Source organism: Mesoplodon mirus, assembly GCF_964341445.2.
Source record: "Mesoplodon mirus genome assembly, chromosome: 3".
Lineage (NCBI taxonomy): Eukaryota > Metazoa > Chordata > Mammalia > Artiodactyla > Ziphiidae > Mesoplodon > Mesoplodon mirus.
Window position 1 is genome coordinate 79103570 of NC_138978.1, and position 15715 is coordinate 79119284.

At 35.4% G+C, this 15715-nt stretch overlaps 1 protein-coding gene and 1 long non-coding RNA gene across 6 annotated transcripts in view; one reads left to right on the forward strand and one right to left on the reverse strand.

Annotated features, from left to right (window-relative positions):
* LOC309799516 overlaps positions 1-15715 on the forward strand; it is a 130997-nt gene that overhangs the window by 80580 nt on the left and 34702 nt on the right. The window lies entirely within an intron of this gene.
* COL24A1 (collagen type XXIV alpha 1 chain) overlaps positions 1-15715 on the reverse strand; it is a 389096-nt gene that overhangs the window by 32799 nt on the left and 340582 nt on the right. For 2 of the 3 annotated variants that reach the window (XM_082612777.1, XM_082612778.1), the window contains exons 48-52: positions 6805-6912; positions 5030-5137; positions 4887-4940; positions 4231-4293; positions 1361-1414 (exon numbers count right to left, since the gene is read on the reverse strand). In XM_082612777.1, coding sequence (XP_082468903.1) covers positions 1361-1414; positions 4231-4293; positions 4887-4940; positions 5030-5137; positions 6805-6912 — 387 coding nt within the window. The remainder of the gene's footprint in view (positions 1-1360; positions 1415-4230; positions 4294-4886; positions 4941-5029; positions 5138-6804; positions 6913-15715) is intronic. The other variant, XM_082612779.1, reaches the window with a different exon arrangement.

The window sequence follows — 15715 nt, forward strand, 5'->3', positions numbered from 1 at the left end:
TTGATGTGCATGCTGAGCATTATAAGGGCCTTTAAGAATTATCTATAAACAAAACACAGTAAGTTATTTTAATTGAGCCATTTCTTTATCATATTTTCCTTGACCAATTAATATTTCACATTTTTGACAGAGGAGAACAATCATTCCATAATCAGAACAGTATATGTTCCTTAGCTTGCTGAAGAACCAACCACCCACTGAAATATGAGATTTCTGCCACTTATAACCTCCCACTTAGACTACATAGCTCTGAGTGGTAAATGCTGCAAATCTAGAGAAATATTGAGTTACACATTTCATTTTTTTAAATTAAAAAGCCAGAAACTTTGGTGGTGAATTCTTCTCTAAATTTATCAATGAGAACAGTGATACTTAATATTTGAAACATTCTATTTTATATTTTAAAACTCTGTGTCTATAGATACAACACTTTCAAATGATTGAAAATACTGATTCCCTGCAGAGAATGAATCTTTCCTTTCCAAGCCTCAATTTTCCTCTTGTATGTTTATACTACTGTTAGTATTGTAAAACCCTCTTGTGACCACCTCACTGTCTTATTTCTGTTTTATTTCATAGCAAGATTCCCTAAGGCCCTGGCATATGTTAACTCTCTCAGTTTCCTCTCCAGACATAGCTTGAATGGAGTGGAAAGAGCACTGCTCTTGAAGTAGGAAATTTCTGTACGATTCACTACCTGTATTGTCTTAAATAACTAGGTGAACTTCTATAAATGTCATCTGTTTCCTTATGTCTTGAAAGCAAATAATCATACCTATTCCAGAAGTTTAAGAATTTGAGAAAAGTTATTATTAAATATTTTTATTTACTTCTTTCCTCACTGAAAGCTGTACTCCATCTTCCACTGCAATTTATTCTCTTAAAGATCACGGTTAGCTACTCCTTTCTCGAAACTGAGCTTAAACTTGTACTTTTCTGGTTTTCCTGCTCTTCCCACCAACTATTTCATCCCTTTATCGTGGGCACTTCCAAAGACTCAAATCTTGGCTGTCTGCGTACCTTTTCTTATGCTCCCTCCTTCAGAAAACAGATTCTTTCTACTGCTTTAGTGATCACCCCTATGCTTATAATGCTCAACCTCTCCTCCGCCACCCAGTTCTACTTTCCTTGCTCAACCCCAGTTTTAAATGCCTACCTCACTATGTACACCTTTTCATTACATTAGATTTCTAAGTTCTCAAGAATAACCTTCCAGATGAAAATGTACATCTGTTTTTATCCTTGCTTCTCAAATACCCAGGGTGATCCCTTGTGAATTACTCTAGAATAGGATTAAGTAAAATATATATATATATATATAAAAGGAAAAAAAAAAAGACCTGTATTGTGACAAACTTACAGTTCTACCTGTTGGGCCTATTATACCTTCTCTGCCAAGGGGGCCAGTGTTTCCCTGTTGGGGTTAAAAAAAAAAAAAAAACAGTCAGTCTCAATGCCAGTATAATTCAGGAAAATTCTAGAAAATTTCTTGCACAATGGCAAAATAGTCCATGTCCACATAATTCCAGTTTTTATTACAAAATCTTATGGTATTGGCAGAAATCACAGTAATTTTGATTTGACACAATTCTGCATATTATTATGGTTTCCCATTAGGAGAATTAATCTCTATAATTTCTAGCAAACTGATAAATCAGCATTATAATTTTTATGTGATGATAGCTTCAGTGGTGCCATTTTATATATGTGTCATTGCATAACAAATGCAATTACTTTATGTAACAAAGACTACGTAGAGTCATGGACAAAATTTTGAATAAAGTTATTTACAGATGTTGAATAAGCAGATATTTGAGTGACATGCAGCATGGAATTGAGAGAAATTATGGGAAAGAACCAGAGGGCATCATTTGTGACCAATTAAACTTCTGGTTTCTTCATCAGTAAAATAAGAATGCCTACTTCACAGGGCCATTGTGAGAATTAAATGTGAAAAACAATTTTGAAAGTGTAAGCTGCTATTTGATTATGAAGATAACCTTGAATAAGCTGGATCTCTGGTCAACTCCTCCCGAACTAAAAATGGAGCCTATCATTTCTTAATGAATACAAAATACATGTTTTAGTTATTTTCCCCCAACCTCCACCCCTGCTACCACTAGCTTCAAATTTCAGTGTTTCTAGCTCCACTTAACGTGGCATATATAAATGTGGCTATCTAACAGGCTTTCTCTTTGTCCAACTCCTGCCAAGATACAGAAAATACTCAGTGGAGATAATTATAATGCCATTCAGTCTATTGACAAATAGCTTTAAGATTAAGTTGGCTTAGAATGAGAAAAATTACCCTATACTCTAAAAAGTAAATCTAATGAAAGCACTTTTAAATATGAAGATCTACTTTAAGTGATAATTTTAAAATATGGTTCCCAAATCACAAAGGTCCACAATCAAGAGGCTTGATTTCTTAACCTAATCAAATATATCCTCTAGATTGGCTTATTACTAGGAAAAAAAAAAAGCCAAGAAAGTGTCAGTCTAATAAATTTGACCAAGGTCTAACTCTCTGAAATAATGATTTGTACATATTATTCAGTCAATCAGATGTGAATTCAAATTCCAGCTCCTCTACATACTAGCCACATATGGCTTTTAGCAAATTACCTTTCAGAGATTTAGTTTCCCTACCAGCAAAATGGGGATAATAGCATCTCTCACAGGATTTTTATGAGGAGTAAATGATATAGGGACATAAACTGAACACCAGTACCTGCTACATAATGGTTTTTTGCTAAATATTAACCTAGCAAGACTTTTCAGTTGTCTCTACAATGACTTAATAGGAATATCTGCACTTATAAATTAGTATTTGTGAACTAGTTACCATAACCTTACTATTGGAGAGCTGATCAAATTTCTGGAGCTGCAAAGCAGTATAGGCTCAGATCCTGGCTTATAGAGACACAGCACCTCATATGACTTTGCTTAGGACAGAGGCTAGGCAGGCAGCCAACTTCTCTTTCACAATATAAAGAAAGGATTTAATTAATTGAGAACTTAATAAAATCAGAATGAATGAATTTAATTAATGGGGAACTTAATGTATGTAAGAACTTAAAACCAATATTTATTACAGAGAAGCCTATCCACACATAACCCACCTGTGGATGATAAAGAATTGGACTTTACCTAAAAGCACAAGCTTTCCTAAAAGCACAAGCTTTCCATGGTTCTTCAGAAATCATAAAAATAACTATTACATTTGCACCTGGAGAAATGTTGAGAGGGTTCTTTAAATAAACATTTCCCATGACAACACTGCTCTTTGTATTATAGGAAATAATTTATAGTAAGAGTTAGGGAAGCGGTGTAGGATTTTAAAAATTTGACTGTTCATTTAATATTTGCACAAGATAGTGGTTTTCAGTTTTAAAATTCTTCTTCAAGACTCAGTTCTCCTCTATCTGAACTGCTCTCCTTCCTCTCTCCCAGCTCTCTCCACCCTTGCCTTAGCAGCTGCTGTTAGCCATAGAGGTGCTACTACCACAGTCAAACCAGTGCTTGGCTTTTATTTTTAACCTTTTTTCTCTTTAGTTTTATAGATCATCTCATCAGTTAGGAGAGTGTGGTTAATAAAAACAAAAAAGCAAACAAACAAAAACAATAACCAGTTACTGCTGGTGACTTATCTATCCTATTTACGTTCTCTACAGTTTGCAATTGCAGGCACTAAACAGCTAACTGGAGTTCTTCAGAGCCCAGAGATCTTTCCAACTCTTTAAGGAGTTCCTCGTTACTCTCTGGGGATACCCACCCCTGAGCAGAGGAAACACAGCTATTGGGAAACATTTTTCAAAGTGTGGTCTGAGGAGCTCTGGTCATAGACAAGCCTCCTCCAGGTGGTACATGGGGGCGGTCTCTAGTCCCTGGTTATATTAATGCTTATAACATGAAACTGCTTTATGTTTTTTATAATATATTTATTAACTGGTATGAGTTAATAAATATATTATCCAGTAGTTACATTAATTCTTTTTTTTAAAGTAAGAACTGGGCAGTACAGGTGGTCTGTGGGGTCTTTTTCTCAAACTAACAAACGAACTGAAAAAGGTTGAGAATGTCTGCATGTGTTCTAATGAGTTTCTGTTTTAAGAGTCATTTTTTAAAGTTATTAATTTGGAGTATATTTATTTTAGAGTTCTTAACCCTAATTCCTGTAGTCAACAAAGAATCACAATATCTGGGAAGGCAGAATGACTTCATACTTACCCTCTGTCCAATAGGACCTTTAGGACCTGATATTCCAACAATGCCAGCATCTCCCTCAGGACCCTAGAAACAAAATTTTAAAAAAGCCAAAATATGAACATTTAGTACATGAAATAATCTTGTACCAACGTATTAAGAATTGGCTCTTAAAAATGGAACTTGATAGTTAATGAAGTACAGGCTTAAGTATTTTGGAGGAATTGTACTGAGGTCTACAGTTCAAAATACATCAAAAATGGATGGAGAGAGGAGGAGGTATAAATAGATGGGTAGGTACAGAGTCAAACAAGTAGAGTAAAATGTTTTGGTAGAACTTAGGTAATAGGTATATAGGTGTTTACTCATTCTCTCAACTTTATGTTTGAAATTTTTCAAATAAAATGTTTGGAAAAACAGAATGAGAAGAGACAAAAGCGAATTATTAAATAAAATTGCTAGGAAAATATATAGTTACATAAGTCAAAATTAACATATTCAAAACTCAAATATATTACTCTGTACCAACTGAAATTTTGCAGATTAAAAAAACAAAAGCTCAAGTCAGAGATTTAATATTGGTATTTCAACATCTCTTTTTTGAACAGATGTTGAACATTGGTATTTCAACATTGGTATTTCAACATAGCCAGAGATGAGCAGAAAATATGTAAACATACTTTGGGGCCTGGGAATCCTTGGAAACCTGTCAAACCTTGAATACCATGTTCTCCCTGCAATGTGAATAGATATAACCATTATTGTACGATGTTGGCCTGGTCTGTAGAATAAGTGCTTAGTGAATTTCTGAGTTGTCACCTACAGACTGCCCTTTCATGCCAGGCTCTCCACATGGTCCTTGATCACCTTGTGCTCCTCGGCGACCTCTTTTACCTGGAATTCCGGGTTGACCAGGTAGCCCTTGTTCACCCTATGGACAAAAAAAAAAAGAAAGGTTATCTTGACTTTAGAACCTATAAACATATTGGCTTTTAAATGAAATCTAAACACCGGCCCATCCTCAGGCATGTGTACAAGACACTGGAGAAGTCAAAATCTGCATGATCATTCTCCCCACCAATAGTTTCCACATACATAATATTTGATTACAATGAACGAGAAGTGTGGCAGCAGGGAAACATAATTCCAGAGATTGTGGTCCTGACTGTGGAAAGAGGAGGGAAGAGGGGGCCTGCAAAAAGGAGGAGGAGGATAGTGGGGCTACAGAGAGAATAGTGAGGGTGTAGGATGTGTGGAGGCGTTTGTATGTGATGGAACTTGTATTTTATTTGAATTGAAATTATTTTGCTGTTTTTCTTACATACAGAGATGATTCAGCTATCTGATACCAGAAACAGAGCAGAGTCTCTTGAAGTGTGAACCCTGGTTTTTGCCATGAGTATCTTTTTAATTCCATCATTAAGAAATTTCAATTATCTGTTTCCCAAGATTCCTTTGATACCAATCCTCTTTATCCCCTAAAATTTCACTTTAAAGACATACTTTATATCATTATTTTATTTTTAAAAGTCAAGTCCTTTAAAAATTTTTTATTTTGTTTTTGAAATGAGAGTTGCAATAGCTTTTACCATTTCTAAAAATAAACTTAAGAATCATGTGGAGTTTATAGATAAGGTAATGAAAAATGATGCTTGGTAGACTTTGACCAAAGCTTTAAGATTAGCAAATTATTCTTCACTGTATTGAGATAAAGATACAGCTTTGGGACTTGACAAACTGGATCTTTTTTTTTTTTTTGCAGATTCACACATAAAAGGTCGGGATCTTTCTTATTTATTTTCCTAGGTTTAGCATTTGCTCAGCTATCTTGTATTTCAGTGGAAAGGGATATTCATGGTATAAACATTAACAGAAAGGCTCAAACTATAAACAGTAAGCTGCTGGGTCATCATCTTCAGTTTACCCATATGGGTCAGAATACCTAGAAATTCTTTATAAGTGGAACTCTGAAAATCAAATTAAGAGGTAATAATGATGAGGGTGCCAATGTCTTAATCCTAGTCTTTTATGAAATAGCATTAGATATGGGACTAGTCTCTTGGTTGTCTGGGTCAAATCTGCACTGAGATATTTCTAAGAGAGGTTTTGTTTGGAAAGCCTATTGCCATGTGGCAATACTCCTGGCAATGAATGTTAAGGCAAGACAATTACTATCACTTTGACTTTAAGAAGTAATTTGTACTCCTATCAGATTTATTAATTGGTTGGTTAGGTTCAGAAGTAGGGGAACAGGAAGTATAACTGAGAAAGTATGCAACTGGAAATAAGATTTTTCTGTTTTGGAGGAGAAGGTGGATGACAGAAAGGGAAGAAGAACCAAAATGAGTCAAAGAACATTTTTTAAAGCATCACCAGTCCTGGGTTTATGAGTAGTTTTGGCAAATGACATGCACTGTGGCTATCACGGGAGATGGCTATGTCAAGGCCACACACTTTCGTTTTTTCCTAATGTGTTTTCATGATTAGCCAAATTTTATTAAAAGCTATCAGTCTTACCATCCTGTGATCTAGCCAGTAAACTCAGGGCCAGGAAGGATGGTCAACACTGCTCATCCATCAGAACAAACATGAAAGTACCTTCGGGCCTAGAACTCCTGGGCTTCCTGGAAGGCCTGATGAACCCTTTGCTCCTTGAGAACCTGGAGACCCAGCCAGTCCCATTCTTCCTGGGCTGCCTCTGACACCCTAAATAACACAGATAAGAAATGAAGACTGGTGCAGCTCCTAGAAAATCCATCCAGATGCTCAATAAATGAAGGAGGGGTTGGCGTTCTGAAAGCCTACTGTTGATACACTGCCCAGGTTTGGGAGTTATCCTGGGCTTCGTTCCCAAATAAGCGAAATGTTTAAATGATGTTTTGGCTCACCTAAAATCTCTAATTATAGTTAATGTAATGGTCTTGGGTTTTTAAAATAAAAATACTGAGGCAGCACAAAGTCCACCTTTGTACTATCCTCCAAAGTGAGTATCTTCTGACTAAGTAGCCTAGATGTGAAGTATGTTTGTTCCATTCTAACTTTTTGTGTTATATTCCTGTGTGCATGACAACACTAATTAACATACCCTTAAGAATATTCTTCTTATTGTGGTCATTATTTCTCAATATATACAAATACCAAATCACTACATTGTACACTTGAAACTTATATGATGTTATATTGATTATATCTCAGTAAAAAAAGAATATTCTATTTTCAATCACACATGACTCCAGAAAATTTGCTTCAAATAGTTTAATTGGGAATAAAGTTAAGTAAGCAAACAGTATTTCCTCAAAGCCAAATCCTAAAACAAGGTTGGTAAACTATGGTTTTCAAGCCAAACCCAATCCATCCCCTCTTTTTGTAGAGCTTGTGAGCGACGAATAGTTATTACATTTTCACATGTTGAAAAAATCAGAAGAAGAAGAATATTTCAAGATGTGGAAATTATATGAAATTAGAGTTTCAGAATCTGTAAATAAAGTTTTATTGGAAAACAGTCATGCTCATTCATTTATATATTGTCTGTGACTGCTTCGTGCTATAATGACAGGGTCCAGTCGTTGTGGCAGAGACTAAAAGGCACTCATTGTTTCCCACTACTGCTTGTTGCATTGCAAATTACAGTGATGCAATTATAACTTGACAGTGTTTTGAGAGGAACATATATTGACTTATTGTGAGATTTTATTATCAGTGCATATCCGTTGTATCAAAACAAGAAAAGAAGAAAAAAGTGGGCTTTGAATGTTGTATTTTTAAGGCACAGTGGAATGTGGATTATTTTGTGATCAAATTAGATGTCAAAACTTTGTGTTTATTATGCAATGCCACTATAGTTGTGCTAAAAAATGTACAATATACATCAACATTATCATACCAAGCACTTAACACAATATTCCCACCTCACAAAAGTGTAACAGTTAGAAAAATTAGGAAACCTAAAATGGAGTATCTTATCACAATATAAATTCTTCACAAAAATTTGAAAATGAAGTTGCAACTAAAGTTTCTGAGTGGCTCATTTGTTAGTCCAACAAAGTTGCTTACTGATAGATTTAATTAAATCGTGCAGCAAAAATAAACTCGTTTCTTAGCATTTTGGCAAGAACAGTTGCTTAAAATGTCAAGGACACTGGAGCAGCATCAATAGTCAATTGAAAAATAAGGCAAATGCTTTCAAGTGGTTTTCCTTGCCTCTTGATTAATTGACAGATGTTAGTAATACTACTCAGTTGTTTATTTGAGGAGTCCTTGCTGAGTTTGAAGTGCCTGAAGCATTAACCTGTATGAATAGTTTGTGGAGTGACTATAGGTAAGAATATTTTCAAGTAAGTTAAAACATTAAATCAGTTCAACCTGAAGTGGTATCTGCTAAAATGTGATAAATGTGATGGCAATGGATAAGCAATGGATAAGAGAAAGACTAACTAGACGAATTAACAAAACTTGTGAAAATGTTAAGGTATTTAGAGCTATGTTTATTCATTGTATTATTCACCATCAGGTACTCTGAGGAAAATACTTGAATCTAGCATATGTTATTGAGCCAGTACTGTCAAGAGTGAACTCCATTGACTCTTGTAAATTTAACCTTCGGTGGTTCTGTGAATATTTTTTTGTCATAATAGAAACTGAATATGCTGACTTTCTCTAACATGTAGCAGTTTGATGGCTTAGCAGGGATAAAGTTTTATTGAGATTTTTGAGACTATGATTGAAGTTTTTTCGAATGAGAAGAACTGCCCTCAACCTCTATTACGGAATGATAAATGGCTTTAGAAATTAGATTTTGCTGCAGACTCATTTAATGTTTATCTATGAATTCAACCAAAAATTGCAGGGCAAAACAATGCTCACATGTGAAACATACTGTGATAAAGTCATTTTGATGACAACTAATGTTTGAATCACAAGTAATGTCAAACAGCTTTATACACTTCCTGTGCCGTCAAAAATTAAAACAAGAAGTGAGATCTCCATTTCCACACAAATTTGCGGTGGGTAGATTTTCTGAGCTCAAACTCAAAAAAGCATTTTCACTTTCAAAAGCATTTCTAAAGCATTTTTCAGATGCAAGAAATTTCTATATTCAAAATCCATTTAACTGTTCACTTGAGGAGTTCAACCTATAACTTCAATTGGAAATGACTAATGTACATTATAATGACATTCTAAAAGGCAACTACCAAGAGAAGAATCTAACAGAATTTTATAAATTCCTTCCAAGCAATGAATATGCTCAATTAAAATCATATGCTCATGAATTGCAGTATTTGGCAGTACATATCTGTGTGAAAAGAATTTTCTAAGATGAAATATGTAAAACATGCAAAATCTCATTCTAAGTCACATTAACAATGAAATTTTGATGATAGGAAACTGTAATAAGCTAAATGTTATCCCCCTTGCAAAAGAATTCTGTTTTTCTCATTAGTAGACTTGTATCACAAAAAATTATACTACATTAATATATTTTAAATTTCATAAATAAAAATTTTGTGAAAACTTATTTTCTTTCTTGTTACATAAGTTCTTAAGTAATACCCTTGATTTTGCCTCTTGCCTTGCAAACTCAAAAACAGTTATTAATATTTACAGAAAAATTTTGCTGACCCCTGTTCTAGGAGATGATTGCTACTTTCTGAGTTGATTCCTGGGATAATAAATTGGGTTGTGTAATAGCTGTTCCATGCATTCAACAATATTTGTTGAATATCATCTATGTGTAAAGAAGGTATCATGAGAAGCCCTGTGGAGAATACAAATATAAATAAGATATGGTTTTTATTTTTAAGAAGTTTAAAATTAAGTTAAAAGGACTGTAACATGTAAATAGTTATAATAAAGGCAGAAATGTAAAAAAAAAAAAAAAAAAAAGACCAGATGAGAAAAGAGATATAAAGTAAATACTAGAAAGGTTCTAAAGAGGGGAAGTTACCTTTGGTGCTAATTAGAAAAGAAATTACTGAGAAGGTAGGGTTAACTGGATCATAAAGTAAAGCTGTTTCCCTTAGAGTTATAAATGTGGTAGGAGAGATAACTGACTCCAGATAAGCTAGACTCATTTCTGTGGAAGGCCTGCTTGGGAGAATAGGATTTAAAAGGTAAAGCCAAAAGGGAGGGGATATGGGAACATATGTATATGTATAACTGATTAAACTTGTTATAAAGCAGGAAAAAAAAAAGGTAAAGCCAATTTTGAATTTAATGCTAAAGCACTTTTCCTCTTTTTAAAAAATGTTTCCTCCAAATTATCACATATCTTTTTATTCTCTTACTGGTGGTAAAAAAACAGTTCAATACATTAAAAAATTACCTCTTCTAAGCAGATTTTCTTCATGATCACAAAACTCACTAAAATAATGAATAAAATCATATTTTCTATCACTATCACTAGGTGGCCATGTACTATGCTCAGTGCTTAGGACACAGGCTCACATTCCTTAGCTTGACCTTCAAATCTTTTTTTGTCCCTGTCTACATCAACCATTTTATCTCTCACCATTTATCTATATTAGTGGCTCTCAATATTTGTAAGGAACCATTATGAGGGCACAATCTATATAGGGAGGGAGGAAGGGAGGGGGGCATGACAGAGGGAGAGGCAAGGGAGAGAGAGAGATCCACATTGTGGACTTAGGATTCAGGTGGTGTGGTTCTTCCACATTGCTTGCACCTTATCCTAAGTCATTAACCTACGCTAGTTCTTTCCCTTTGCTTCTTGCTGTGTGTTTTACATTGATTTGATTTAATTTGGTCTGGGAGCCTTTTGGTTCCATATCTCTGGGATAGATTATCTGGTAGTGTACTTTCCATATGAACTATGAGAACCCTGGAGACATGAGATGGTGCCACTGTAGAGCTCATCAATACAAATGAAAGCAAATCCAGTCATAGTCATTTGAGACTCTGGGATACAGAATTTCAAAAATGTTCAGGGAAGGGACATCCCTGGCAGTCCAGTGGTTAAGACTTCGCCTTACAATGCAGGGGGTGCGGGTTTGATCCCTGGTCGGGGAGCTAAGATCCCACATGCCTCAGGGCCAATAAACCAAAACATAAAACAGAAGCAGTATTGTAACAAACTCAATAAAAACTTTAAAAAATGTTCAGGAAAGATATAAGTGTTACACCAATGGCCAGGATTCTAACGGGAATATGACTATAGGGAAGGCAAGTTTTAAAAACGAAATTCAGATGAATAGTGCCCTTCCCAATAAAAACAAAAAGAGGTTGAAAAACCTGAAAAAACCAGTGGCCTGAAGAGAAAGCAGATTATACAAGGTCATAAATAAAAGATGGAAGGAAGGACATGTGAGCCAGGAAGAAAACAAATAGACCAACAAAGTCGCTCCAGAATTAAACTAGGTGAAAAGTTATAAAATACGAATGAGTGTAGAATTAAAAAAATAATAATGGGTTGTCTTTCAAGACTGAGCGTATCCTGTGTCTGGCTGTATTAGACAACTAGTGGATCCCAGTTGGAGAGGAGATGTATCACGTGAAAGATCACCCTAGATGATTTTAGGACACTTCAACATTCCACAGTTCTAAAACAGTACCACTTTACCTCACTTTATTTGTAAGTTTAGGTATTTTTAAAAATCTTTATTCTCCAACAGAAAAAAATGTATCTTTTGGGTGATACATGAACAATGGACATGCAAAGACTGCTGAACATTCCTGAGGTCAATAAATATTTTTAGTGAGAATAATAAAGACCATATGACTAGTCCTTAGAGTTAACTGTACATGAGAAACTTCATTTTATTTGCAGCGCTATCAGACATTTAACAGCACAATAAATATGTTCCAAATCATTTACTGTTCACATTGGTTTCTTAGAGAGAAATTTGAGGAAAGTAGCAGAGTGTTCTGTACAAAGTTCCAAGCAATGTTTCATAAAAGTAGAGAACAAACATTTCTTATTATGAATATACAGATGGATGAGTAATTCTGCTTTCAAGAGAAACAGATGCTAATCCCTAGGAATTCTTTCCAGTGTTTTCTAAATGATTCCTCTAAAACCAATCAGCAAAGCGTAAGTCACTCTGAGCAAATTTTAAAAAGTAAATAAAATCAGAATTACTATTAATTTGTTCAGAGATGCTGAGACCAATCAATAGTTTACCTGAGTCTTAAAAAGTTAATAAGATGATAAGAGTACATGATGTCTCACGGCCAAAAACTTTCATTATCCTCAGATAGAAGGCAGTCTCCCTGCTGACATTGGTTTTGACTCTGTAAGAAAGTGTCAGTTTTTACAGGACTGAAGCTGATGGCTGCTTAAGCCTTGGGTTTCTAAGGAAACAAGTACTTGGATCAGTAATGACAGTAATGTCAACCACAATGACAAGAGCTACTTTTTATTGCTTACTTTTTATTGCGTGTCTTCTATGTATAAGAAACTGTAATGGCAATATGGTTGTGTTGTTTTATTTAATCTGATGTCAGTTAAGGAAAGAAAAGGAAGTTGCTTTCCACTTTGACTTCCCTGTGCAGAAAGGAAGGAATAGTTTAAGTCTGCCTTCATCCTGGAACTACATGGAAAGTTCTGGTAAGGAAAATGGGGCTAACTACACATATTAAAGGACAGACACAGAGACAAATTTTGGAACAATGGTGACTGGTTTGCATTTAATAGTGAAACATACCAAAGAGAACGTTATGCTGTTTGTTATTCCCCAGGCCCCTTGGTGTAGCTGTCTTATTCTCATTAGAATTAAAACAAATATATTAAGAAATAGAATGTGCTAAGTAAAGGCAACAATAGAAGTCCACATTTTAAAGAGGATTAGCAAAGGAATACTATCTTTAAAGTTTTGAGTAAAATGAAATTTTTAATGTGAATTTCACTGATTTTTCAATAGTAGATTGATAAATTTAAAACTACACTGAACTTAAATTAGTTGATGTTTTTATCTAGAATAAAATTACTAGGAAAACAGTTTTTTCCTTTCCCTACAGCCAAGCACCCTCCTCTGTGCTCATAGCTTATGTTTATATAGTTACTTGCTGTATGAGAAAATAGTAATTAAAACTAATTTACTTTCTGTAGTATAAAAAATAAATGCAATGACCTAATTTTTTTTGCATAATATTAGGCAACGTAAGTACAGTATTTTTAAAGCCAGCAAACCAGTGGATTATAAAAGTAATACTTTGCTTCCCTTACTCCAAGCAACTAAAAACACTTCTGTTTAAGTAGGAATTTCTCATTTTATTTGGCTTACTAAATATATCCCTCCTAGGAAAGAATTGGCTATTTAAAAATATGTGGGGTAGTAATTATTAGGTGATTATATGCAAGGCTACATTATACATAAATACTGTAGCATTCATAACATTTTCCTATAGGGGCAATCATAAATAATGTGGCCAAAATGTTAGAAATAAGATTTATGAATGAGCTGTATACCAAAGTTAGGAGGTAACTTTAGCTTTGAATCACTAAACATGTTAATGCCTATGGAACTTGGAGTGGGATTGAATTGAGGCAAGTCTTAAGGTAGTGAAGATAGGTCTGCTTGACTCAAGTCCATTCCCAAGAGCATACACAACTAACTCTTGTTCAGTTTTAATGGATACAGGCATTTCAACATTGTATTACCCCACAGAAATTAGTTACTCATTTTCATAGAACAATTGGTGGATTATCATTCTTGCAAAATGGACAGTTTCAAATGCCATTATAATACTGGACAAAATAAGTGTAGCCTATGAAACCTCCTTTACCCAGGCCTCAGCCAATAATCACGGGACTAACGGGGAGTGAAGGAGGATATTTCATCTATTCTTTGACTCTTAGCATGACTAGGAATTCATACCACCATGAAGAAATGAATGTCCATCCTTTTTTCAAAAATAAATCTGTACCCATAATATCTTGCTTGATCCACGGATAATCCTATTATCATGCCAAACTTTTTCCTGCCTACAGGTCTTTTCACTTTGGGTTTTTCACATGGCAAGTTCTTCCCTCATTCTTAAGTACTTGGGTCAGTCTTACCTTCAGTCCTTAGCTCAAGTGTAAGCCTTCTCAGTGAGGATGCTATAGTCTATTCTATCTATAAGCTATTTTGCATTACACTTTATCTCAAAATCTGTTTCCCATTATGCTTTCTTTCTTTCACAGCACTTCCACAATTTAGAATTACTTAATTTGTTTATAGACTACTACCCAATTATTAGAGTGATTCATATTAAATTGTGACTTTTTTTAAGGTCAAAAATGGTCAAGGGCTTCCCTGGTGGCGCAGTGGTTGAGAGCCCGCCTGCCGATGCAGGGGACACGGGTTCGTGCCCCGGTCCGGGAAGATCCCACATGCCGCGGAGCGGCTGGGCCTGTGAGCCATGGCCGCTGAGCCGGCACGTCCGGAGCCTGTGCTCCGCAATGGGAGAGGCCACAGCAGTGAGAGGCCCCCCTAACTCCGGGCTCATATTGTAACTGAGCGGGACTCTATGGGGCCTTCCTGGAACAGACCCATCCCCCATAGCCTCTGCTTTAGCTCCCCTCTGAAGTATCTAGATAACAGTATCTGATGCACATTTCCTGAGTTGCTTTACAGATACTAAAACCCCCACTAAATGGAAGAAATTAACTACTTGGTGACCATGAGCACATAGTCCCCAGTCCCATGGGTGCCTAAGCATTGATAATGTTAACCCCTCTGACACACCAGCCTGTAACCTCACCATCAACCAGAGAATTTTTTATGAGCTAATCACATAACCTGTGACACCCCTCCCTCACCTCGCCTTTAAAAATGCTTTGCTGAAACCCATCCGGGAGTTTGGGCTTTTTGAGCACTAGCTGACCAGGACTCCTTGTACGGTGCCTTACAATAAATGTAGCACTTTCCTTCACCACAACGTGGTGTCAGTAGATTGGCTTTACTGCGTGCGGGCTAGTGGATCCAAGTTTCATTCAATAACACTGTTATGTACTAAACAAATATTTGTTCACTGAATGTTAGACTAGCCATGAAAATTATTATGAAAAGATAGTAACTCAATAAGTGCATGCACTGTACTAAGCACTTCACATACAAGATCTCATTTCGTTCTCATAAAAACCATATGAATTAGATATTATTGTACTAATTTTATAGATGATTCTTAAGATAAGTAGCAAACACATCTTAATTTTAAACTCAGGTTTCCAAAGTCATAGTTATTATGCAAAGGACATTTATTCTTCAAATATTTATTGAGCTTCTTCTAAGTGGGACTGACACTATGCTAAGTGCTAGGGATACAAAGACGAATAAAACAGAATCCATGTTCTATAGAAGTTTACAAATGCCTGGGGGAGGAAGACATGAAGATCAGTAATTAGAATGCATATGAGCCATGCTCTGATGGAATCAATGTACAGAGTGTACAGAAGTTTGAGCAGGCATGATTAACTTTGACTGGAGAGTCCAAGGAAGAGATAACAGTTCAATTAAGTCCTGAAGGATCAAGAAGTTGTTCCTCCTAGGGAAAGATGGAAGTCTTCCAA